This window comes from Sinocyclocheilus grahami, unplaced genomic scaffold (genome assembly GCF_001515645.1).
Source record: "Sinocyclocheilus grahami isolate Dianchi unplaced genomic scaffold, SAMN03320097.WGS_v1.1 scaffold826.1, whole genome shotgun sequence".
NCBI classification, from domain to species: Eukaryota; Metazoa; Chordata; class Actinopteri; order Cypriniformes; family Cyprinidae; genus Sinocyclocheilus; species Sinocyclocheilus grahami.
Genome location: NW_015506005.1, coordinates 489511 through 490661, shown reverse-complemented (window position 1 = coordinate 490661; position 1151 = coordinate 489511). Strand labels below are relative to the sequence as shown.

Sequence of the window (1151 nt, the reverse complement as noted above, 5' to 3'; positions counted from 1 at the left end):
TGTTTTTATACTTATTGACAGTAATGACTGAAACGTTGTCTGACCAATAGCATGCAGGCATTCAACCAATCATGAAGTGCGAGGAAGTTTTACAGAGAACGGTCAAAGCAATGCAAATACGCGTACATATATTGTATGAGGACTATAGAGAGCACGTCAATAGGAAAACAAAGCCAACACCAAGACAACTGGCTATTTAGAAATCCTGACCAGGATATGTCTGGGAAAGAAAGGACGTATGGTCACCCTAACTTGTTCAATGCATTATTGTACATTCATCTTTAATAACTATTTGTGTGTTTTAGGGTCCGGAGGCTGTGGCAGCTGCTCTGGTTGGCTGTAAGATCATGAAGGAGATGGCGCATCTGGCTACTGAAGCAGCGACTGCTCGCAGTATGAAGAATGCCAAATATGAGCAATTTGCTATGGGTGAGAATCACACCATTACCAAGCAACAGACTCATTGCTCAGCAGAGTGGAGAACCCAGTCATTCAAACATTTAATCTTTGTTGGGTTAATTTTTTGTCTTGAAGATGGAACTAGATAATCCAATTTTAAGGTACAAGGAAGCTTTTTAAAATGACAATAAAAGATTGTGACAGTTGTGATATACTGACATGGATTGCATTGTTATATAGTACTAGGCTTTTCACACTTAAAATTGTGAACTCAGAGTCATTTTTAATTATGCATTACAATAATCCTTTCACAGTCACAGTTTCCCTTAGTTATTTTTATTGTAAAACACAGTTTATTAAACTAATTAAAAATTAAGAACAGCATTAGGTTGAGTAAATGACACTAAATATTAATTTCTGGGTGAACTGTTTCATTAAGCTGTTTGAAAAGCCTGTATAAAGTGTAACTACCAGAACTATCAGTCCTGATGCCTGCACTGTTCTGACAGATCTGTTCAGTGAGTGTTATTCAAACAGTGAAGACAGAGCCTATTCGCTCCTGGTGAGGAAAACATGCTGCTGGAGCAAAGCAACGGTCCTGAATCTCGCCACTTTGGCAGATGCTAAATGCTTTTTTGCTCACGATGGTGTCCAGGTAACAGCTTATGTCTAATTCTTACATTATCATGCCACCAACCAACCATATCCCCATGATCAACCTGGATGCTCTTGCACAGGCCCTGCTGACCAAA

General features: G+C 39.0%; 1 protein-coding gene across 1 annotated transcript in view; it reads left to right on the top strand.

The window, feature by feature from the left end:
* LOC107562501 (transient receptor potential cation channel subfamily M member 5) overlaps nucleotides 1-1151 on the top strand; it is a 15791-nt gene that overhangs the window by 5289 nt on the left and 9351 nt on the right. Inside the window, exons 12-13 of the mRNA XM_016247130.1 lie at nucleotides 306-429; nucleotides 909-1054. Of these exons, the coding sequence (XP_016102616.1) occupies nucleotides 306-429; nucleotides 909-1054 (270 nt within the window). The remainder of the gene's footprint in view (nucleotides 1-305; nucleotides 430-908; nucleotides 1055-1151) is intronic.